We start from the raw sequence: 22,614 nt of genomic DNA on the forward strand, positions 1-22,614 counted from the left end.
GGTCTTCTAAACTCTTCACCTACCTCCTCTAGCATCCAGGAAAATTCACTTAAAATGTACAATGAGTGACACTAACACAGTGCTACTTCTCCAGAGTTCCAGCTGAAAAGCCCCCAGTGAAAATGTCAACAAATCTTGTGAACACCCAAATCCCTCTGCTGGAGGCACTGTGGGGAATGTGGCACTTTTTCATGTTCTGATCAAACCAATAATCTATTTCCGAAAGAGCTAGTTATCTTTATGTTGGTAGCCATAACATGGAGTATAACTCAGAACTGATTTTTTTTTTGCGGGGGGGGGGAGGCTTGAAAATGTGGTGTAAGTAATTTTTTTGACTGCAGTTTTTGAAACATTCACACATCATTTAAAAGTGCAATGAGGCAAATCTGGTCTTCACGACTTTGCAGCTGTATGGTAGCCATTTTTAGCTCCCATGTCTGGTAAGCCCCATTAAGCTCAGATACCAAGCCACAAAATTTTTGCTTGGAACTATATGTATCTCCCCCCCCCCCCAATAATAATGGTCTATTACTGTACTGTCTCCTTCTGCCATAATTTACATTTTATTACCAGATAGAATTCCCAATTTACTAGGGACACAGCCTGCACTATCCCCTTATTCAGGAGTACATACGGACTGAGCTCATCTCCTGAGTTATAAGCAATTAAGTGGAAGTGGAGAGTCAGGTCCCCCTCACTTGACCCTGTACATTTCCTGGAATGTTGCATCTAGGATTCCCCACCCCACCCCTACAAGTACAGTTTTGCACACAGCTGAATGCAGATAAAATAATTCAGGCATTTTTTTATGTAATCAATGTTTCAATGTACAGATGGGATTTTTTATTATTATCTATGAACGGTTTTTATCATTCTATATTCCCTTAGTAGGTAATTTCCCACTACTGCCATTTTTCTTTAATGTTTTGCTACCAGAAAGCATAAATCCACCCTCCAGATACTTGCTATTGGACTTTCATAAGCTGAAGTCAAAACAGCCGAAAATGAAAGTGATAGCATACCTCTGGAGAGTACCATGTTCGCTTCCCATGGAACATACTGTTCTTCAGCTATTGAAAACCTAAAGCAATACTTTGCACAAATGAAGTTACTTTGTTCAAATGTGCATTTGTGCAAAACATTTGAATTCCATAGTAAGAACATGCAAAAGGCTGGATATAAGTTTGGGGGGGGGGGGAATATTTATCATGCAAGCAAGTTTCAGCGACAGAAAAAACCTTAAATCCATTTTCATCCTTCCTGGCCTAGCTGAGAAAAGAGTTCTCCTTAAACCAGAGTTCAAACAAAACAGTCAAATACACAATATAGTATTAAAATCAACTTTTATTTGGCCAATGAGTTCCATTCTTTTTAGCATCATAGATGCTCCAAACTAATTCAAATTCTGTCAACATACATTCTTGTCCTCCCATCACTCCTTGGCTCTCAAGTACCCCGACAAAAAAACCTAGTTATTGAGTGTCCTTTTTGTTTCATTCTGGTAGGCCCCTTCCCAAACAGCTCTGTAAATGCCTGGGAGACCCATTCACAAAGCAAATGCGTAAAGAGCAATTCGTATTGTTTGTTCAGGGGGCAAGGTGGCAACACAAGTTAAGGTTTTGCCTCAGGAGTAATTGGGTCCTTTCCCCTCAAGGACAGTCTTCTATGCCGTCCTAATCTTTGGAAGAGAGAGATACATATACTGTTCAGCATAAAAGGGAAGCAAGACCATGCAATGAGTTAAGAGGACCTGCTCATTCCCCTTTCCACTGCCACCACTGTGGTCAGCCTAGTAGGTTCCTCCACACTGGAGGAGCCCAAAAATGAAATAGTAATTGAAAAACAGCTGAGACAGTATCCAAGACCCTGCCGGGCCAACAGCAGCTTATGACATTTGGACAAGTGTGAGTTAGTTTTAAGGCGGCATTACTGGTGAGGCTCCAATGTGAGTTAGGCAATGGGACATGTTGCCATTTCAATCTGCTTCTACCCAGATCACAGAACACTCTAGGAAAAGAAAATGTACATCACAGTGTGTAAAGGAGGGGGGAAAGAGAAGACCCAGCAGGGCTGGCTACTTAGGCAGATCCCTCTTCCAAACTGAAAATAATAATAATAAAAATTAAGTAGAGGAATCAGTTGACAGACAGGTTAGGATGAAAGGTTACTTTAGACCATTCCCTGTACTCTCAGACAGCATCTGCCTTCTGGTTCAAGTTGGTTCTGGACTTGCTTAACTGCATGAAGTGGCAGCCACAGTGTAGTGTCTGGGGATATGCAGATTGGACTTGTCTTTACAGTTCATCTTTTACAGTGTTTGCGTCATCGTCGTCTTCTTCTGCATCTGGCTCTTCAGCATCCTCTAGATCTTCCAGATCCTGTTCAAATGAAGAAAAAGCTTGGTCAGCTGCAGCTTCTCTCACAGCCAGTGCCAAGGAGGCCAACACACAGTTAGCTCCTGCCAGCGCAGCTGTCATTGCCCTTAATAGCATGAGAAACTCATGTAATTGCCTCTATGCTCAGAACTTTGCTCCTCTGGCAGACAGAGTCCTGCCTCCCAAGATGTGCAGGCCAAGGAAAGTCCATGCATTCTATCAAGTCACTCAAGGCAAAATAAAATAAAATAAAAATGGAAACAACCTACAAATTTCCACACACCAGGCAGAAGGAACTTGTAAGACAATGGGGTCAACACTAGGTCTGTTGGCTTTCTGCTTGCCCTACATATCTGAAAATTACTTGAATGGATAAAAAAAAACTGCTGTAGCAACTGTAGCACATTCTCCATTTTTATAGCATTCTGCATCAGGTGCATGCCATCACATTTGAAAACCAAGTTGGTGATTTTAACATTTTGCTCAACCAAGAAGTGCACAAAAGACCTCAAAGAAACTTACTTTAGAATTAAAACTATTAAAACTTCATTAACACAACCATGTACTGTTAAAGTAAAATCTGATCTCACATCCACACACAAACACACCAAAAGTAACAGATAAAGTGAAGCTGCGATTAAGGCAGCTGTTCCAGTATCTGTCTTTGAACTTTCTAAGCAAATATTAGTAGTAGCTCCAGAATAGGCATAATCACAGGAGACGATCCTGACAGGTCACATTCAGGTTCATTATCAGGGAAGCCTTGCAAGAGAACTGCACCAGTCCGTTCACAAATAAATACTCCATTCACAGTAATAAGCAAAAGTAAAACAAGTGGAGATGCAGTCTGAATGACTGATGCAGTACTCTATACTGCAAATTCAATTGGCTGTTCCTTAGATTTGTGGTCTAAACCCACCAATGTTCTGTTCTTTCTTCAGAAGTGTTGCCTTCCAGTGGCTTCCAAAATCCTCAGTAATTTGCATACCCTCAGCCAATGATCTCATATACACTATACCGGGGGGGGGGGCAACTCCCAAGAGACCCCCTTTTGGGGGTTCAGGTCAAAGTTGTTGAGCTTTTTTTTTTTTGGAAGGAAAGCCCCGTTTTTTGGGAGCTCAAGGCTTAACTCTTGCCTAATTCTAAGGAAAATGGGGAGCAGACACTCACCAACAGATTGCTGGGGAAGCAAACAGCCTCACTGAGTAAACTTCGCCTTCCATTCTGCAAATCGTGCAACAATAGAGGGCAGAGCGAGGGGGCAAGGCCAAATTCTATTTTACCAACGCTAAGGAAAGGGACCCAGCGATCGACAGCGATCTACCAAAACCTCCCGGGGATCTACCAGTAGGTCGCAATCGACCTCTTGGACATTTCTGCACTATTACCATTCCACTGCATTGCCTTAAGAAGCAAAGAATATAGACTGGCTACCAGCATACTGACAAGAAGCAAAGAATATAGGCTGTTATCTTCAACAACAGCCGCCCTATGCTGAATAAGAGACAGATGTTTAGCATTATCCTGTTCTCAGCATCTGGTACCAATGCTTTTTGAATGGAGTACACACTGTACTGTTGAGCTAGCAACTATGAAAAACCTGCTAGCACACTATTCTTCTTCTCAAAATGAGAAAATAAAAAAGCACCTGCAAGAAATATGCAGTGCCAGCCAATAGCCAACACAGCACCTCCAAAAATCAGCCGTGAGGGACTGGAATACCATTCATAGGAAGGACAGAATCTGTTTGCCTTCAATCACATTCTTCAATTCAAAATCTGTTTCCATGATACCCAGATTCAAGGATCTGCTACAATCCAAGAAGATTTAACGGCCATTTTTTGGCCAATTCTTTTGCTCAGTACTCTTGTTTTTATACCCAAACGTCCACGGGCGACATCTTATAGAACACAGGTTCAAAAGCTATCCGTCTTCAAGGTGTTGGAACCTGACAAACAACCAAACTGAATACAAATCCAAATTTCCAAAGTGTACAGAGATGATTAAGAATCAAACAAGCTGAAGCAAAATGGGGCCAGCCAGCCCTACTCTGCTAGGTCTCAGCTGCATGTTAGTGCCAGGTCTGTGCCTGAGAATCATATAAGTGAAAGCTAATCATAGTGTCTATCACCAAGATGCTGAATATCAAAGCCAGTTCACTCTTAAATCACAAAGCCTGGTGCAAAGACTTAATCAAGCTCAAAACAGGGACAAAGGAATCAAATTGGGATATAATTTCTGTGTATGCATCGCTCATGGTCACTGTACCAAATAGCTGGCACCCTTGGTAACTGTAGGTCTAGAAGTGTAGTCTACAGAGCTTTAAATCACACAGAACCCATCATACAGGGTCCAGGAACATGCAGAGGTGCAAAGGCTGGGTCACCAGTTGCTCCCTGCATCCAATGGAAATGGAGGAACGACAGCCCTGAATGCACAGCAATTCCAACTTGGGCTATGAGCTCTACCCCCTCCATGTTCAGCTGCTACTCCTGCTGGGCAGCAGCACCCAGATAAGCCTAGCAGTGCTGCAAAGAGCCAGTAGCATTGCTAGCACAGCAACAGAACAAGCAAAAATTGTTACACATGCTGGCAGCAGCGACTACTTGACTCAAGCAAGAGGACACTCGCACCTGGTGCTGGGTGCTGGAGAAAGAGCCAACTCAGTGTAGGGTCATCTCTTGAGAACTACAGATAGTAGGGTCAACGCTGGGGAAAATGTAAAAAAAATCATGTTTCTTGAACATTTGCAGTTGATCTGGGAATGGTGGGGCTCTCACAGGCTGACTGCCTGTTTGTGTGGCCTGGTTAGTCCACATGGAATGGCAGGTATTCAGGAACACCCTTCCCCACCACCCCAGTTCATTCTGGGTATTACCAGCTGTGCTTTATTTACAAGTTGCTAAGGAACCAGCTTTCTCGGCCGTCACAGTAAGCCCAAAGTAGCTTTGCAGGACAAAACTTCCCTTCCTCGCGGGTCGCATCTGAACCCTGCCCTAAAACAGCTACACAGGCCAGTGCCCCAAACTTCCACAGCCTAGATTTAGATACTCACATCTTCATCTACACCCCCATCCTTTCCTCCACTTTCCAGGAACTTCTTAAAACCTTCCAGCGTTCTCTCGCCATTGTAGTCTACAACCTGCAAAAGCAAAGGAGCGTCAGCAGTCAAAAGGCAAAGCTGGGCACTGGGGGCTGAAGAATCGCTTTCTGAACAGCTAAGCAAAAAAAAAAAAAAGGGGGATTGGAAAATTCACCTTCACCCATACGAGTCGAAGAAGAGCAGCCAGCCACTAGATTCCCATGATCGCTGCGAGGAGAGAATAGCCCGCACATGAGCACCATCCTCTACGAAGCAATCCTCCCCCCTACAATAGCAAGAACCCCCCTGTGAACCCACCCTCGGCAACTCAAACCAAGGCACACCCTGGGAGGGGAAAGAAAAACACCCAGGGGCAGCAACCTACACCGATCGACCACCAGTCTCCTCACCGTTCTGCCAGGGCCTGCGGGGAAAAACTTGAGAGTAGGGAAGCTGTGGACTTTCACGGCCTCAACTTCATTGGCTGTGGAGTCCATTTTGGCAATGATGATGTTTTCATGGTCTTTGTACGTCTCGCCTAGTTTATCCCAGATGGGAGCCAGCTGCTTGCAGTGGCCACACCAGGGAGCATCTGCAAGTCAGAAAGGGGACAAAACCCAGATTAGCATCTGTTCAGCAAGAACCACTCACTCCCCAGTTCCATTTCCTGCCACCTGAGAGACATTCTTCGCTAGCTGAACCTGTGCAACTCAAGACAAGATGCGCTGAGGTGCGAGTGCATGTGGGCTCGGCTACCCAAATACTTACAGAATTCCACAAACACGTTCTTATTCTCATCAAAGGCCACTTCTTCAAAGTTTTTCCCAACCAGAACTTTGACAGGTTGTTTGTCCCAGTCATCAGAAACATCTTGGCTCATCAGGTGGGGCTGAAACAGACAAGCAAAAAGGAACCCACATGAAAGCAACAGCATGGAATGCGCCAACAGGAAGCCCTCCCACCCACTGTTCCAAGACAGGCCAGAGCAACTGACAAAAGCCAGAGGCTATAAAAAGTCCGATTAATATAGACTTCCTCCTTCAAAGTCAACCCCCACCCCACCCAATGACCCAGCCATGTCCTTCATGAGCTGCTGCATGAAGGATGCGTATTTACAGGGAGCCCACTCTGATTCAGTTAAAGAACAAAAGAAATGCATGGCAAGATATATGTATAGAAAGCAAGAGGAGATGGCTGCAAGAGTCAGATTAGTTGCAATATTTTTACAAGAGGGAGTTAGGGCTAAAATAAGGATGGTGCTATGTACAGGCATTGGCGGGATGGATTCATGGTTTTTCCTGCATGATTATTTTTGCATAGTACATGTATACACACACACACACACACGATTCACAATACAGTGGACGCTCGGGTTGCGAACGCGATCTGTGCGGGAGGCGTGTTCGCAACCTGCACCGCTGCATCTGTGCACGCACGTGACGCAATTCAGTGCAGTGTGCAACCTGAAGTTTGCCGTAAACCGAGGTATGACTGTATAATACCAGGTCAAAAATTATGAAACTGATATCACGATATGGAAATATCCATTTTGGACAATATATCACCTAGCCATAGAGGAGGTATAGGATGTTTTCCAGAGCATTTTAAAAATGAAAGTGACCTATTAGACCATTGTGGCAGTTGTCTTGTACAGAAGTCAGATCACTGGTCCATTCAGCACCCTGATCTCCAGGGTTTCAGACAACCTCTCCCAGACCTACCTGGAGGTGCCCCAAGGATCTAAGCTGGACATTCTGCATGCAAACACAGGGTTCTATTAAGTGTTCTATCCTTCCAACATGCTTAACATTCAATTTGTCTCGAAGCCCATCTGAAAATATCCTACAACTTCCCCTAGGCTACATCTTTCATCTATCAACTGCTTTGAAAATCCCAACTTAAAACTGTTCAACCCTAGATCTACTTTTGATTGAAGGCCATGCATACTGTATCTCATGAATCTGAGGGGTCTTCAAACAGGCCAATGCTGAACATAATCTTTTCTGAGGTTAGAGGTCTTTGTAATGTTTCTATTCCTATTTGCTTTCCAGCACACGAAACATCCCTGTAGTTCTAAATAACTTCAAGTGTCTTTTCAGAAGTTAGGAATGCCACCTGAGGGGCTAAGCTACACATTAAAAAGGAGGCATGTGCTATATCACCTATGGGATGGTACCACCTTCAGTGTGAAGGTGGGGGGACTGCATGATTCAATGACCATATACCCCCAATCTAGCAGAAAGCTACAGAGCAGAACGGAGTTCTAGCCTTTCCTTCTCCAGAAACGCACTAGCTTCCTATCTACAGAGTCTGATACTGTATGGGGAAAACATTTAGATATACAACACTCAGCCTTTACAGCCAAGTGGCAGAGGCTTTGTTGATCACATGCTCGCACTCATTTGTTAACAGGCTGACCAAAAGAGTACTACAACATGAATATGCATTAATAAAACCTAGAATGTATTTTACCTTTTATGTCATGCAACACCTTACTGTCTATGCGTTCCAAAATAGATCTACCATAGTCCTGTATCCTATTCAAGAATGTCCGTCAAGCTAGGTATCACTCAATACGTTTTCTTCCCTATCATCAACTCAGCTTTCCCAATTAGAAAGGTCATCCTGAATTTTTAGCCTCGTTCAATAAGCCCTTCCAGTTTTTCAAAGGACCTGCAGATTTTCTTTAAAGGTGTACTTGTCCAGTCGACTGAGTAATTAAGATGAAAGTTCCAACTTCACTGAACAGGAAAAGGAATAATGGGAGGCAAGGAAAGTAAATGAAATAGGCAGAGCCAAGAAAGAGCCCTGCAGAATTCAGGTGTGGGGCAGAACAAAAGCAGTAGCTGGCTCTGTACAGCTGCTTTCGTCTCCAGATTAAGACGGAAGCCTCCCAAGCGCTCGTGCCACATGAGGACAAGGCCATGCTGCCTGTTCTGCCATGCCATTACGGCAAGGTAGTTCTTAAGAGCTGGTGATGCAGTTCTATGAGCAGCTCCCAGACTTGTCAAGCTCACTTTATCAGCATTTAAAGGCTATTTCCATACTGGCACCGTGCCCCACTGGCTTTGCCCTTTGGGCTTCTCAGCATGAAGTCTAAATACTGGGCTGCTGGACGTGCTGCAAAGCCAGCTTGAAAGACTTCGTGCCACGTGACTGTTCTCAGGTTTCGTGTGATTCGTGCTGCAGGGATCACCTCACATGGATGCCTGTCTCAAAAACAAGATACAAAAAAAAAGGAAGGGGGAAAAAGAATTACCTTAACTTTGCCCTCCAAGAACTTGTTGCAGAAGTCCCTGATGTTTTCCGGAGTCAGCTCTTCTGAATCTGGCTTGTACTTCGTCATTTCCTCCTCCAGGGTAATGAGGCGGATGGCAGGGCACTCCTCTTTCTTGAGGCCAAAGAACTCCAAGATCCTCTGGTTATCGCCATGGTCACTGTCTATGAAGATGAACAAGATCTTGGCGGAGGAGAAAGGAAGAACAGTGGAATCGAGGCATTAGACAAATGCATGGCACAGGCAAGAAACTAGCTATTTAAGTCCTCCCTCAGTAACTATTCTTTCTCCTGCCACCCTAATTGTGTTTCATGCCCAACTATAAGCCTAAAGCAAGTTCTTGTCCGCTTAATAGTTGTCAAGTACCTAGCTCAATGGTTTTCAACCTTTTTGATTCCACGGCTCCCTTAAACAACCACATTCTTTCTGCAGCTTCCCTGGGGGAGTCACTTACACCAGGGTTCCGTTACAGGACTCGAGTCAGCGGGGACTCCCCCATTCTGCCCGTTGGCTTCACACACCCCATTCTGTCCCTGCCATCTCCCCTAAATGTTCCTCAGCGTAAAAGAGAGATAACACAGGAAGATATGAGCTTGCAAGTTAATGAAAGGATGGTATGCCCCCCCAACAGGGCTCCCCTGAACATTCCTCAAGTCTCCCCAGGGTGTTTCAGTGCAGCCAGTGACCAAGCTTATTCATTCAAAGACTTCTAGAGCTGTCACCTGATTGCTGGGGCTATTAAAGAACAGTCTATGCTGAAGCAGCTTGGGCTACTTTTCATGTTACTTATCTATATTCTGAAACTCCTATGATCCTAATCCATGTCCTCCCTGAGGAACAGTAATATTAGAACTGTAAGAGTCAGTGTTCACCGGGGGGGGGGGGGATTTTTAATACGTCACTTCCTGGTCCTCACCTTCCCTTTGAAGCTCTCTGCTGCTTTTTTGAAGTTATCCAGTTTTCCCTGGTAGTCTGTAACACTCTTGGGCAGGAACAACAGGATGTGGGTCTTGATCTCTCCTCCAAAGATTTTGGGTGCAGTCTGGAAGAAGAAATAGATGCATGCTAAGGCCAAGAATGTTACCAGGTTGCAAAGATTATGCAAACTCCCCCTCCCTCATTTGAAGTTCATTCTACTTGGGACGCAGGTGGCGCTGTGGTTTAAACCACAGAGCCATGGTTTGCTGATCAGAAGGTCAGCGGTTCGAATCCCCACAACGGGGTGAGCTCCCGTTGCTCGGTCCCAGCTCCTGCCCACCTAGCAGTTCGAAAGCACGTCAAAGTGCAAGTAGATAAATAGGTACTGCTCTGGTGGGAAGGTAAACGGCGTTTCCGTGTGCTGCTCTGGTTCACCAGAAGCGGCTTTGTCATGCTGGCCACATGACCCAGAAGCTGTACGCCGGCTCCCTCGGCCAGTAACGTGAGATGAGCACCGCAACCCCAGAGTCAGACACGACTGGACCTAATGGTCAGGGGTCCCTTTACCTTTTACCTACTTAGTATAATTTGTCTGGTTAGCATTCTCCACTCCTGACTGGTAGACACAGATCAAAGTGTGGATTAGGTCACCCAGCCAACCAACCCTGCCTTGCTAGAGAGCCACTTCCATACCTGTTCAGTGAATTCAATCACCAAAGGCAGCTGGTTTGATTTGATGAAGTTCAACAAATTCTCTTTTGTTATCTCCCCTTCATAGTTGTTACGTCCTTCATCAAACTGGAAACAAGCACAAAGGGACTCATGAAAATAAATCAAGCCGACTTACAGTTGATATCAATCAAGAGTTACAGTTGGGTCATCAGCCAGGTTATGGGCAGGTTGAGTGTATGCCAAAATTCTACAGGCATGCAGAATTCGGTATTGAGTAAATCATTCAGTTTCCTAAAAACGTCGGTGGTGGTTTAGGTTTCTAACCCTTATGTCTATGAAAAAATGTGTGCAAGTATGTAGGACTAAAGGCTGGCACAGCAAAACTGAGAATGGCTCAGTTCACATTCAATGCTAATCCAAGCTATGGCTTATCTTGAACACACCTGACTACAGTGGTACCTCTGGTTATGTACTTAATTCGTTCTGGAGGTTCGTTCTTAACCTGAAACTGTTCTTAACCTGAATTACCACTTTAGCTAATGGGACCTCCCGCTGCCGCTGCGCCACCAGAGCATGATTTCTGTTCTTATCCTGAAACAAAGTTCTTAACCTGAAGCGTTATTTTTGGGTTAGCAGAGTATGTAACCTGAAGTATATGTAACCTGAAGCGTATGTAACCCGAGGTACCACTGTACCAGGGACAAGATTATGGCCATTTTGCTCCTCCTCCAGTCCTTCTGCTGCTGCACTGCTGTAAACCAAAGACTGCTTCAGGCTCACGTGTTATCCAAACCTGGGCTTGGATTCTTGTGGTGGGTGAACCACGAACTCAGGTTCAAACACAACACTGAGCCAAATCACGACTTAGCTCACAACAAATGCAGGAGGAGCAGAGAAGCAAAAGAGCTCTCTCCAATAGCCCACATGCCATGTCATAGTTTGGACTAGTATTACATATAAAACAGGACAGGAGTTTGAGGACTGGAACTTTAGGGCCCAACATTTATCTTCTGCCACAACCAGGCTATTATTCAGATTTATGGGGGGGAAAGGCAAACATGAAGTCCAGCTTGGTTTCTATCCATCATTTCTCCCAATATTTACAAGTACAGAATATACAATCTTGAGTGTTTTATCTGTAGGGCTCCCACTGACAACTCTTGACACAAACTACGGTGCACATTTCACACTGCAAGCAAGACACAGAATTTCTCAAGTTAAAATCCAGGGTAGAATCTCAGCCAAAGCTCTCATCTTACTAACAAGCTAAGATTCAAGGCTCCACAGGAGTAAACAGAGCAGCGACTAGAAAGAAGTTTGGCACTAAGTGGATTGCCAGATTCTTGCTACATACCCACTACCTCAAAAGGGGTTTCATCAACACTCTACAATATTTTAAATACACAACTCTCAAGAGTCACATAAGCAGGTTGCTCATTTCCTGGTAGGTAACAGGTTGTGCAGGTCTTGCTGGAAGCAGATATATTTATCTGATCAACAGAACCACTAAAAGGGAGGTAGTGTCCTAGGCGGCAGCACACAACATAGAACCAGTAAATATATAGCAGTTTACTCAGAGTACAACACATCCCTGCAGGGCTATTGTTAGCCAAGCAGGAACAGAAGTCAGAAAGCACGCTATCATTCCTCTGCCAGGAATAATTTTGCTGCAGAGCAACACCTATTAATGTCCAGGTTCTCAAAAACTTTCCTGGCACCCTGGAAAGGGGCAGGGAGTAACAGACATAGGAGAATCAAGGTTATCCACCAAGACATGCAAGCGAAAGCAGTGATTCCATTGGTTGGGCTCCCTAGCGACACAACTCTGGGGGACGCGCACATAGGTCACTGTTTGAGTAACTTTCCAGGAAAGTTATGCAAAGAAATCTACTTCAAGACGAAGTGAAGTTTATGCAAAAGACAAGGAAACAAAAAGCAAAGTTGGGTAGTTGTAATGCTGTGTTCAAATCTCACCTTAGCCATGAACTCAATAGATAGCCTTAGGTAAGCCAGTATTCCCTCAGACACCATATATATAGTAAGAGCTACCTGCCTTCACATTGGCAGGTTAACCAAAAATGCTGTTAGCACATTCAGAAGTTTTTTTTAAATAAAATGCCAGTTTTTAATGCAACCTATCCCTGAAGAACAGTTTATTAGAATGCACTTGGGAAGGAGGCACACGTCAGCGGTCACAAAGAAACAAAACTTGAAAATGTGCAGCCTTACCACATGTTCTACGGTTCTGCCAATAACACCTCTGCTTGTTTATGTGTGCTACGTAGGACTTCTAATAAACCGGTTCCTGGCCTTCATGCACCTCCAGTGAGATGCATTTAGAACAGGCTTCACAGAAAAGAACAGAAAAAGAACAGGCTTCACAGGCTTCCTCAACCTCAGCCCTCCAGATGTTTTTGGCCTACAACTCCCAGGATTCCTAGCTAGCAGGACCAGTGGTCAGCGATGATGGGAATTGTAGTCTCAAAACATCTGGAGGGCAGAGATTGAGGAAGCCTGATTTAGAACCTACCAGCTCTGCTTTTACTATACCCTGTAATCTTAGCAGAAACTAGCCAACTTAGAGATACCTCAAGATTCCAAAGGCAGTCTTGCCCACAGTCCAGAAGATTCTTAGTGCCACTCTCACCAGCCCCAAAGTTTAGAGGGCTGCTTCAATTAACTAGGCCTGCTAGCAGAAGACCATATAAAGACTTTGCGAACACAACAGGGCTTTACTCCCCTTGACTCAGGTAGCAGGGTGTGTGTGTGTGTGTGGACAATCCCCAGAACAACATGTGGGGAGGGAGGGAAAGAGAGGCGGGTCATTCCATCAGGCAAGCAGAAATTATCGTGCTGACAGAGCTATCTGCTTAGCACTACATTGAATTCCTCCCAGTGCTTCACCACTTAACAGCTGCAGGGGCATTTCACGTCCTGTCCAATTCTGTAACTGCTTACACTTCAGCGGACGGTTTTTCTCATTCCAAGCAATATTCCCTGACATCAGTGAGGTCACTTGATGACACTCAAGCTCTATGGGGCCATGTGCAAATGTGGGAGGAACAGATTCAAATGTAGCATCTGCTGAAAGCTTGTTTCATTTTCGTTGGAAGCAAAAAAGGTAAAAAGGAAAAAAGGCAGCACCAAGGAGTTAACTATGTAAAAATTCAAACATTTGACAGGTGTGCAACTGAAGCGTTTAGAAGCCTGGGCAAGTGTCCTTTTGGCAACTAAAAGGGATTTGTTTTTACTTTGGCTGGTTGAAGTCTCAACAGCTCCAAGACTGAAGAGGAAGATAAGGAGAAGAAGAGTGAGGAAAGTTCTAAAGCCACTCAGAAAAAACACCCCTTTTAGATAGAAGAGCTGGCCAATCAGAAATTTACCTCCTAGCCTTTAACAAAAGTGCTGGCCAAACACAACTTCCCCACCCCCTTAACAGATTGAAAGGTTTTTTAAAGCAAGTATTCCGCTTAACATGCCAAACTTGAAGGTGGAAACGCCTGTCTGAAGCAGGGAGAATTGACCTTAAAGAGGCAGTCAGGGTGTAATCTGCAGGCTATAGATGCCTTTATAGCAGGAGAGAGCATACACTGCTCTACTCTTCTCAGGTGGAGAGAAGGGTATGGTCACTGTGGGGTCTCCATCCACTTTGTAATGGTGCTCATTCCCACTATCAAAAGTCAATGCCCACAACTACAGTAAGTTCTGGAGGATTCTGGAGTCAGATTTTCTCCCTTAATGGTTGCTCCTTTGAGGGCCCCATGCCTTTTGACAAACCACTTTGGCAACCTAAACATCGACAATGGCATAAGTAAAGATCTTGCTCCTCCTACAAAAACACAAAGCAGGGGTGTTTTTTCCTCCACAAGAGTGTCCCTGTTTGGAAGTTTCCCCCCCTAAACTACCTCCTCCGTTCTGGTTCTCTAACATCTGAACAGGCCAAGCTACTATATTAACAATGTTAACTTGCTGAATAAGCTAATCAGACTGCTTCTTCCTGTTCTGCTTTCACAATCCATCCAGCGTGCTTAGTTTCCACCAACAAGCTCAGCAGTGGAAAGACTGGTTTTGTTCTAGAGAACTGCAACTTAAGTGGCAACGAGTCTTGCTGCCAATCATTAAGATTCTCTTGCCTTAATCATCTATATTGACCTTGAAAACAAAAGCCCAGCATCAGTTCCTCTTCACACTACCACTTCAGTTGTGATACTAGAAGTACCCCTTGAGGAAGCAACTGGGTTTTACAGGCTAAAGCCCATGCACTCTCAAGATATAAGAGCACTACCAGGGGTGAGGGGGAAGCTGATGAGAAAAAATTCAAGTGGTTTCCAATTTCCTCCTTCAAATCAAGTTTTTAGAGCACCATCTGGACCTGTGTGAACTTTCTACAAATACAGTAACAGTGTGGGTGGGTGTGGAACAGAAACATATTGGGGAAGCAGAGTGCAGCCAGCCAGACTTAGCACATAATGGGAATATTTTGCACCACTCACCTTCTTAAAAAGGGCAACTCCATCTTTGCTGAGCTGGTATTTGGCAAAGACATCGCTGTTGGAAGAGATCCCAAAAGGAATGTCATCAATGGACTCTGCTGCCAACAAGAACTGCTTGGCAGCATCAGATTCTGCATCCTAACGGAAAGGGGAAAAAAGATTTTAAGTTTTAAATACTCCACACCATGCCTTGATTTGATGCATGTTGCTTACTCAGTGATGCAAGAACAACGAAGAGCCAAGATGGGATAAAGAAATGGGCATCGTACTCTAGCTGTAATTTCCCCGTGTCCAAAAATTCCCCTCCCCACTGAAATTGGGCATGACTGATTCTACTGTAACCAATTGAACAGGTTGAGGTGTGTGATGCCCACATGTTTCTCAGGTTTGCAAGTTTATTTATTCTATTTTTATCCCACCTTCCCCCTAGGAGCTGGAGGTGCCATACATGGTTCTCCTCCTCCCCAATGGGAGGTAGGTTAGGTTAAGAGACTGTCTAGGCTCAGGTCACCCAGGGAACTTTGTGTTAGACTGTCCATGGACGCAAACAGGTTAGCGAGCCCTGGTGTAATCTCTTCCCAGATAAAGGCGTCCAAGGGAGGTCAGCTAAAAGCAGCAGTAACCGAGTGAAGCACTCTACCTTGAAGAACCCGATCACAGCAACTTCACTGGATTCCACCAGTTTCTCAGCAGCAGCTACATCTGCCAGGGCAGTGGCTGCTGGCCCTGTGCGTTTCTTCAACCAGTTGACAATGTCATCTGCTTCCCTGCCAGCTGCATTAGGGGGGAAATGACACATCAGAATCTCTCTCACATTTAAGTTGGAGCACTTGATCTAATCACCCCAAGTGGAAACTCCCATTATTTCCTGGTTCAAAGGGGAAAGAGTTTCTGTTCACCTTTCTAGGGAAATAAGCCATCATCTTCTCTTACCTCTTTGCTTTCCAAAAGCAAGTAGCCACCAGAAGGTGCTATTGAGCACAAAGCTGCTTTACTTGGTGCAAAAAATATTTCATAGTAACATTTAAGAGCACGCTGTTTCCATCACCACATTGGCTCATGTATATTTAGAGCTTTGGTCACATTATAATATCACTGATGCAAAACGTTCTGCAAGATGCAAGCATCTTCATGCCGAAGAATACCACAAAATGCCCGAGTGAAGGGGGGGGGGGGGGGAAACAGGAAGCAAGATTTTATACCATAGTAAAGGTAAAGGGACCCCTGACCATGAGGTCCAGTAGTGTCTGACTCTGCGGTTGCGGTGCTCATCTCACTTTACTGGCCGAGGGAGCCAGTGAACAGCTTCCGAGTCACATGGCCAGCATGACTAAGCCACTTCTGGCGAACCAGAGCAGTGCATGGAAATGCCTTTTACCTTCCCGCCGGAGCAGTACCTATTTATCTACAGTGGTACCTCGGGTTACAGACGCTTCAGGTTACAGAGTCCGCTAACCCAGAAATAGTACCTCGGGTTAAGAGCTTTGCTTCAGGATGAGAACAGAAATTGGGTGGCAGCGGCGCAGCAGCAGCGGGAGGCCCCACTGGCTAAAGTGGTGCTTCAGGTTAAGAACAGTTTCTGGTTAAGAACGGACCTCCGGAATGAATTAAGTTCTTAACCTGAGGTACCACTGTACTTGCACTTTGACGTGCTTTCAAACTGCTAGGTTGGCAGGAGCAGGGACTGAGCAACAGGAGCTCACCCCGTCATGGGGATTTGAACCGCCGACCTTCTGATTGGCAAGCCCTAGGCTCTGTGGTTTAACCCACAATGCCACCCACGTCCTTCTACCATAGTACCCAAGCTTAAAAGCAACTAATAGGTTTTTCAACGCTGTTAAAATTAGATCTGTATTTCTAACTCTTGGGAGGCTCCACTCAAAACAAGCTGCCTTCAGAATCTGCTTTAAGCACATCTTGCGCTGATTATATACAATGTTAAGATAGTAAGTTACTATGCCAATCTCCATTTCAAAATTCTCCAAATGTAAATAATACGAATTGCCCTTCCCTATACCTGCGAACAGAAAGATTCCTATAGGCAGGAGGGTAGATACCTGCTCACTGTGACCATCATCCTCATGCAGGGGTAACAAGTGGGGCTGCAGCCTTCCTGAAGCTTGGGGGTGGCAGTGCAGAAACTGTCCCAGTTTTATTGAGCTTTATTGATGAAACAACAGGAAAGAGCCATACCCCAGCTGTAAGCTTTGAAGAGGGAAGTTAGGAACAGCCACCACCTTCCACTGCCTTGCCTCCTTCACTCCCAAAGTTTGCAGCAGGACAGGGGAGCACTGAATCTCCTGCAGTGCAAGCTCTGGGATAAGACCACCATCCTATGCACACTTACCTGGGAGTAAACCCCACTGAATACAATGGGACGTATAAAAGCATGCAGAGGATTGCACTGAAGTGGAGGGGAGGGGCTAGATCCTGACAAATATGTGTTTTGGCTTGGCTAGCCAGGTTAGGTGAAGCTGGTACTGGGGACAGAGCCCTACTTTCCTTACTTGCACATGGCCAAGCAGTCTGAGAAACAGAAGGGGTGTGTACTCCATATTCTACAGGCAGCTCTCAAAACTCTGCTGGACCAAGCTATACTGTACACCCCCCCCCCAAGTCGAGAATGATGCCCAAAGAATTCAGCTCAAGATGTATGAGATTGCTTATTACAGCTACTTTTACCACACATGAAAGTACTCATATAAACAAGCCTTTAACATTTAATGCATATATTGATACAGCAACATGGGGATGGGTTATTGCTTTTTGTTTGTTACTATTCAATGTATGTTTGTGTTTTGATATTGTAAACTGCCCTGCAATCCTTGGATGAAGGGTAGTTTGGAAATTTAATAAATAAATAAATATAAACCTATTATTATTATTATTATTTATATGCAAAAGGTAATCACTAACTTTACCAGCACTCAAAGTGGCTGCGCACATTGCCTTTCAAGAAAGCCAAAATCAGAGGCAGGGTAGTCATACCTGTGGGGAAGCTTATCCTACATGTGGCTTCTGTGGCTGCTGCAAGCTCTTCTTCCCATACAACTGAAAGCACTTCTTCCCCTATAACTGGAAGCTCATCTTCCCCTACAACTGAAAGCTCATCTTCTTCCCCTACAACTGAAAGCTCATCTTCCTCTACAACTGAAAGCACTTTTTCTCCTATAGCTGGAAGCTCATCTTCCCCTACAATTGGATCCAAGGATGGGGGACTGGCCATTTTGTAGTGTTGCCCTCCCAATGCAGTTTTTCACCAGCTACCAGCACAAAAAAGTCAATAGCTGAAGACCATTCAGTTTCCTGAATGAGGAGACTCTTGTGCCTATTTCTAGGTGGCAGAATCCTAAGGACGGAGGGATTCTTTCCAACTGTCACCATGGAATCTTTTGAGAGAATCAGCAGCCATGTCTAAGGAACAGGCTTCTTATGCCCCCCAACCCACCCCTGAACCTTCCATCAGCCACTACTACGTTTTAAAGCCTTAAATGCTGTTTATTATTTTGACCTGTCTGATTTTTATTTTTAAAATGACTAGGAGTTTTAATAACTCCACCTTCAACCACAGGCCTTCCATTATGATATCTGGGTTAGGGGAAAGTATGTTACAATCAGAATAATCAACCATTTAGAATGATCAGGCATGTTGATCAGCAATCTGCCAGTAGCTTTGGTGATAAAGAAGTTTGTCTAGCACTTATATCATCCATGTACATGGCACAACTCACAGAATTATAGAATTGTAGAATTGAGAGTGACCCTGGGGTTTATCTAATCTGATCCCCTGTACGGCAAGAATCTCAACAAAAGCATTCAGATGAAGGACATGTCCCTGCCCCAAGGCTCTTACCATTTAGAAACAGATAAAGCAGGCAAACAAAGGAACGGAAGGGAAAGAGGGATGGGGTAAACATGGGAAGAATTACATTTCAGTTACATGTATTAAAGGCTTAGTTAGTTGCAATGGTGCATTAAGAGTAGGGGGTCTGTCAAAAGCTTCGTGGAAAATGTGATTTTGCAAATGGTTATGTAGGAAGGGTTTTGGGAGGCAGTTCAAGTCACAAGGTAGAGTCATTGAAGGAGCAGAAGGCAGCTAGATGACCAAGCATGGAGGAGCTGGCCAAGCATGAGACAGGGAAAGAGATGTGGGAGGATGGGCCAGCAGTGAGGCAAGAGGGTCAAAGCTACTGAGAGCTTTGAAGCTGAATCAGGGAGGACTCAAAGGCAACATAGGGCTGCAAGAAGGGTATTTCTGTGGTCAGAATAATTTTGCCAAGAGTGCTAAATACAGGCAAGACAATCAAGTCCAGAGAGCAGAAGGCTGGATGGATCAGAGGTTTTTTGCTGAGGGACAACAGGGAGGAGAGTGCCGGTAATGTTATAAAGCAGCCTTACTCATCCGCATGTCCTACAGATACTGCTAGACTTCCACCTCAACCCCATTTTCCAACAAGTAACACATGGAAGAAAAATCGTTACTATTTTTTTATCATTTATGACATGCTAGTGCCTATGCTTCTGTGTTTTTAAACGCAACTACAGGTGCATGCTTGTCTTAGTTACACAAAACTGGGAATATGAAATATTTGATAAACTTTCATTTAGTTTTGATACAACTTCAAAAAATAGGACATCCATTTTATACATAGGAAAGAGGCTGAAATAGACTCTAGTGAATGAATGGCTATGACTGAGCAGTGGCATGAGCTCAGTGCCTTGAGTCACAGGCTTCTCCTTCAAGGCTAGAATGCCGTTCAGAATACAGACACTGAAATAGTCACTGCTTAATAGATTTTATTGCCTTTGGCTGTAGCCCTATCTACCTCTTCTTGGCAGCAAGCCTCACTGACCTCCATGGAGCTTACTACTGAATAGATATACACAGAATTGGGCTGTAAGGAATAAACAATAGTGAGGGAGGGTATTACATGCAGCAAATTGCTCCAAGAGCTGCAATTCTGCATTTGTGATTCCGTCATATACAAAGCAGGGAACAGATATATCCTAAGTGCAACTATTAAAAAAGCAACACTAACTTGTCCTTAATTTGCATCAGAGGAGTTCTAAGCTAGAAATGTGAAACCATGGTACCTTATTCCTATTTAACAGATTATCCTTGTCTTTTTAGTGACTAAGAGAATTACATGCAAGGACAAAGTTGCAAGTCCTCTACGAAAAACTTTTTTCATGCGACTATTTAGCAGAGACCTTTTGAACTGGTGAAATATATATACAACATGAACAAACAGCTTAAAGGAGGCAGAGAACCATATTTGAACAATGTGAAGTGAATGCCAACAGTTTAGGCATCAAAACCAAGAAGTATCCTCTTGTGTCACTTTAGCTTTATGTTCCAGGTTTGGTCCCCCCCACATCAATTCACATGTTCCAGACTTTTTAACCATTACCATAGTCTCACCTGTGTATTCTTTAGGGGATGATTTATCGCCATTCTTGAAGAATTTGATAGTAGGGTAGCCTCGAACACCAAACTGTTGGGCAAGCTCTGATTCTTCTGTTGCATCCACCTTGGCCAGCCTGATTTCTGAGTTGTCAGATTTCAATTTTGCTGCCGCCTTCACATACTCTGGGGCCAGAGCTTTACAGTGACCACACCAAGGTGCATCTGAAAAAAGAAGTACAGTACTTAGTACCAAAGCAATTACTGTGCAACCCTCCAACACTGATACTTTCTATCACCCACAACAGCAAAACATTCTATGCAGATCACATCCAGGTGACAGGTGAAAATTATGGCAAGGAAAGCTTCACATTGACTGCCCTGTAGTACTATAACCAGCACCTTTCCTATCACAAAATCCTAACATGAAGTCTCCCCCTCTTCACCTATTACTTTACAAGCAGTCTCTGCAGTGGAAAAGCAATGAGTAGGCAAGACAATGTGTAAGTGTAGAATATCTAGAAGAGCAAGATAAAAGCTTAATCCTTTGATACAATACTGTTGCTTACTTGATGTAAATCTCTCCCCAGTGCATAGTTCAAAGTTTCTTGTCCCACACTGCCCTCAGCAACAACCTGCAACTAGCACAGCACATCCAACCTTGGAAGTCTTCCAAGACTCCACTGAAGCCTCTCAACTTTACTGGCACACCCCTTCCAACAGTACTCCTGGTGCTATTGCAATGCCACCAACAGACATAACCTGGCACAATGCAGAACTGCTTTCCCCAATACTTCAGAGAGGTGCATTTCAGACGCATTTTGCACTCTTAAAAAATCTTCAGCGGGCCCCTGTTCTCTCCTGCATCAGACACTACCAGTGTCTCATAGCCAACTGGTAAGCATCTATCTATACCCTTATTTTCAAGGCTAAAAATATAGGGCAACAGTAGCACCGGGCCATTCCACGCATCCGGGTCACGCCAACAACAAAAGACGAGCAAACGCCTGCAGGCCCCTCTTTGGGCTGGCACAGACATTACCGCAACCGGCGCACGCCAGCTCTCGCAAGTTCCCTTCTCACGTGAACAGTGTAACGTCTGAATAGGCAGAGGTTGTTTCCCTAATGGCGTAGGGAAAAAGTCTGTTCCCCATCCCTAATGGCTAACGTGAAAAAGTCAGTTCCCCATCACTGCCTAAAGGGTCAAGAACAGGGGGACTCCAACTTCAGTTCCCCCTCCCTCCCACCCGGCCGGCCTTCCCTCTCCAGCCTCATCCGCGCTCCCCCCCCCCGGCGCCCCTCCACTCACAGAACTCCACCAGGATGTTCGGGTGCTGCTCCAACGCCCGCTCGAAGTTGGCCGCCTTGAGCACCAGGACGCCCTCGTCCTCTTCGATATCCGCGTCGTCGGCCAGGCAGGCCCGTCCCAGGAAGAGCAGGCAGAGGAGCGGAGACAAGAGCAGAGCGGTCTTCATGGCGGCGCTGACAATGACGGCAGGATCCCAGGCGAACAGACCGGACCACGAACAGGCGCCGCAAAAGAGAACACTCCGCGCCCGCCTCCCGCTTTATAAACCCGCCTTCTCCCCGCTGCGTCTATCGCCCATTGGCTGCTTCCGTCCTCCTACGCTTCAGCTCCCATTGAACTGGCGTGGAGCCTAGGGCCGCCCTCCGGTCCTGGATTGGTCAGCTTTAAAGGTCGCGTCTCCTTTTCTTTCCCACTTCCGAACAGCCGCGAGAGTTTCCTTTGCTCCGCGGGCTTTGATTGGTCATACCGACCTCTCCGGAGAGTACGATTGGATAACGCGCCCGCGCTTAGACCCTCAGACCCGCCGTTTCTGATTGGTTGACCTCAACGAAACTCCCTCCCCTCCCCGCCTACTTTCGCCTCTCTTCTTTGGAACGTGGCATTCGAGAGACACGCCCGCCTCGCGCGGCGCATGCGTGCTTGAATGTAGCAGGGAGACCTCGTTCGTGTTTGATTCTGACTGGCCCTATTAAATGAGCGACCCGGAATTGAAACCTTGCAAGGAAACAAATGTTTCCGGGAATATACGAACGAGGTGGAGGCTTTTGCATAAGAATTGCTTAGGAGTGGACGGGGGAGCGGGGAACTCAAGCGAGCAATTTTATTAAGATGGGAAGTTTTTTAGTGTGTACATCTGCATGTGTTAAATGCATTGCCTTTGTATATGCTTCACTGTTGGGATTTTTTTCTAATGAGAATAAGCGCATATTATATTTTTGTATTACCATTTTTATTATATATTTTACATATAACCCTAGCATGTTTACTCAGAAGTCAGTACTATAGAATTCTCTGAGGCTTGGGCAGCAGTCCTAACCCCCATTTACATGGGATCAAGCCCCACTGAATTCAGTAGAACTTGCTT

At 45.0% G+C, this 22,614-nt stretch overlaps 1 protein-coding gene across 2 annotated transcripts; it reads right to left on the minus strand.

Moving 5' to 3' along the window:
- Positions 1–1,326: 1,326 nt before the first annotated feature.
- On the minus strand, positions 1,327–21,789 carry P4HB (prolyl 4-hydroxylase subunit beta). 2 transcript variants are annotated; one of them, XR_004425910.1, is made up of 12 exons: positions 21,531–21,789; positions 20,240–20,446; positions 15,458–15,591; positions 14,818–14,955; positions 10,346–10,450; positions 9,651–9,776; positions 8,717–8,917; positions 6,226–6,346; positions 5,868–6,049; positions 5,431–5,517; positions 5,009–5,084; positions 2,329–2,378 (listed from the first exon to the last, which is right to left on the minus strand). XR_004425910.1 is itself a non-coding variant. In XM_033139092.1 (11 exons), the coding sequence occupies exons 1-11, from the start codon at positions 21,694–21,696 to the stop codon at positions 2,295–2,297; spliced, it is 1,551 nt and encodes a 516-aa protein (XP_032994983.1). In that variant the 5' UTR covers positions 21,697–21,789; the 3' UTR covers positions 1,327–2,294. The 2 variants fall into 2 exon arrangements, 1 of the variants encoding a protein (XP_032994983.1); XM_033139092.1 differs by lacking the exon at positions 5,009–5,084 and having other exon boundaries at positions 1,327–2,378.
- Between the last annotated feature and the right edge of the window lie 825 nt (positions 21,790–22,614).

The sequence above is a fragment of the Lacerta agilis genome, chromosome 2 (assembly GCF_009819535.1).
Source record: "Lacerta agilis isolate rLacAgi1 chromosome 2, rLacAgi1.pri, whole genome shotgun sequence".
NCBI lineage: Eukaryota > Metazoa > Chordata > Lepidosauria > Squamata > Lacertidae > Lacerta > Lacerta agilis.

Coding starts and splice junctions, on each gene's coding strand:
- P4HB (XM_033139092.1), bottom strand. CDS start 21,696: ATGAAGACCGCTCTGCTCTTGTCTCCGCTCCTCTGCCTGCTCTTCCTG. Junction 15,592..20,239: donor ATCCCCTAAAGAATACACAG/GTGAGACTATGG, acceptor CCCCTAATGCAG/CTGGCAGGGAAGCAGATGAC. Junction 10,451..14,817: donor GAGTTGCCCTTTTTAAGAAG/GTGAGTGGTGCA, acceptor GCTTGTTTCCAG/TTTGATGAAGGACGTAACAA.